Source organism: Morone saxatilis, unplaced genomic scaffold, assembly GCF_004916995.1.
Source record: "Morone saxatilis isolate NCDOM2014 unplaced genomic scaffold, NCSU_SB_2.0 Contig6, whole genome shotgun sequence".
NCBI lineage: Eukaryota > Metazoa > Chordata > Actinopteri > Moronidae > Morone > Morone saxatilis.
The window spans coordinates 593,416-595,418 of record NW_023340206.1 but is presented as its reverse complement, the minus strand read 5'-3'; the positions used below and the strand labels follow the sequence as shown (position 1 = coordinate 595,418).

Genomic DNA, 2,003 nt, shown 5'->3' with positions numbered 1-2,003 from the left:
GCAGTTATTGTACCACATCTGACCTTCTGGCTCACACTGTGAAATTAAGTGGCCAGTAATGACTGCCAATCTTCAGTGATGATCTCATTGATATCCAAATAAGCCACAGTATGTGTAGTAACTTGAAAAATAACTGCCAAGTCCATTGTAAGATACTGCAGGGAGAGATTTAAACTGGTTGCTGGTTGTTACGGAGAATTTGTCATGAAGCTGGTAAGGCTGCACTTCACTGGGAGGCTTGGTTCATGCAGGCTGGCTGGCCGTCAGGGTTCAGTGCCTCTCAATGATTGGCTGTTTATGGTGATGCTTCCTCAGCCTGGGTCCTGAATGAGGAAAGAAAAAACATTTGTTGGTAAAAGTTTATCTTCTAAAAAACAATGCACTCCAGAGAGGAAACTTTGAAGACAATTTGTGGATCTTGCAAGTTACAATTTGTTTTTGTGACTATAAATAAATAAGGACGTTTAAATCCTTAGAAACAAAGCTAACAGGATAGTAAGGATAATATCAATAAAACATAGTCCTGAGAAGATTATGCATAAGGGAACTGAAAAAAACATCCAGATTTGAATGAGCATGGTATGTACTTTTGTGTTTTGTTTTTATTAAACTGTATTTTCTTCAGGTATCAGTTCATGTATTATGTTTTATAAAATATGCATACAGCATTTTTAGGTTGTGAGATATTGAATGCCTGACTTATATAAGGACAACGTTTGATTCTTGCACCCCAGGTCTCTTAAAACAAATCATCCTTTTTTTCTTTTTATTCCTTACTGTGCTTCAGGGTGCTTTGGTGTCCGGGAGTCTGGAAAGTTCGGGTGGTTGCAGGACCTTCACCCTCTGCTGTGATGGCCTGGACCTCCAGCCTGTACAGACTGGCAGGCTGCAGGCCTGACACCACCAGAACATTATCATCCTGAAAGAGAGGATGAAGGACAAACAGTGAGAGGAGAGGAGGATAAATCAGACTACAAAATATAAAATGCTCAAGGTGTGTGAAATTGTAGGGAAGCTGCAGACTAAAGGTCTTGAAAGTGTTTGTCAGCCCAGTGGACCCTGAGATTTGTCTGCACAGAAAACACATATCTAACTCAGATATGCATTAAAACTCACAGAAATGTTTCACAGAGGATAGCTTCAACCAGAAAGACAATAAAAGAGAAAATGGCATAATTTACTCTACTGCTGCTAGTCCTTAACATATTTCAAATAAAATTGAAATAAATTGCTTAAGGAAATTTGACACATAAGCCTTTGAAAAAGCCATACACCAAATGAAAAACTAGACGGAAAATTTAAAAAGACTGCATTTTGCACCATTTTTAGCTTCAATATAGCAGTTTTATTTTTTTCAAATTTTTTCACATTTTCAGTTTAGGCTTTTTCATTTGAACAATGTCTTCTTTTTTTAACATAACATTTTAGCCTGATTGTCTAAAGTAACTTAAATAACCAATAATATTTTCTAACATATTTTCCATTTTCCATGTTCTTGATGTTCATGTTCAAACAGTGTCTGCTATTCAGGTTTATGAGATTTAAAACATAAATATAGCAGCAAACATCTATTAGCTATGTTTAAATATAGTGGAGTCATGGTGTCCTGAGCGAAGAATGACCCCACGCTGCCTCTGGCCTAATTGCTGCCTGTGTGTGTGCAGCTTAGAAGAGTGTTTGTGAATGTTTCTGTCCACTTTAAATTAAGTCACAATGTTAAGATGGCAAGGTAAAATTTCCGTTTTTGTCTATGGAGACAAAAGCTAGCGATAGCAATATTACGGCTGTTTACACAGTCTGTAGGGATCCTTTTCATAATGTTTTCAGATACTCTGTCAGAGTTTGTCAGTGGCAAAAACAAGCACTTCTAGTGGACGTATTTTAACAGATGCGTTTGTTGATTAACTTTAACTTACATTGTGGTCATTGCAGCACTTTTCACAAATATTTTTCACATCTAACTTTTTTTGGTGAGTTATTTTATTTCTGTCCTATTGTTTTGG

The 2,003-nt window shown here is 36.7% G+C and overlaps 1 protein-coding gene across 1 annotated transcript in view; it reads right to left on the bottom strand.

Moving 5' to 3' along the window:
• Window positions 1–270: 270 nt before the first annotated feature.
• anos1a (anosmin 1a) overlaps window positions 271–2,003 on the bottom strand; it is a gene marked incomplete in the record, with an annotated part of 31,174 nt that continues 29,441 nt past the window's right edge. The window contains 2 exon segments of the mRNA XM_035678032.1: window positions 271–323; window positions 778–919. Of these exon segments, the coding sequence (XP_035533925.1) occupies window positions 271–323; window positions 778–919 (195 nt within the window).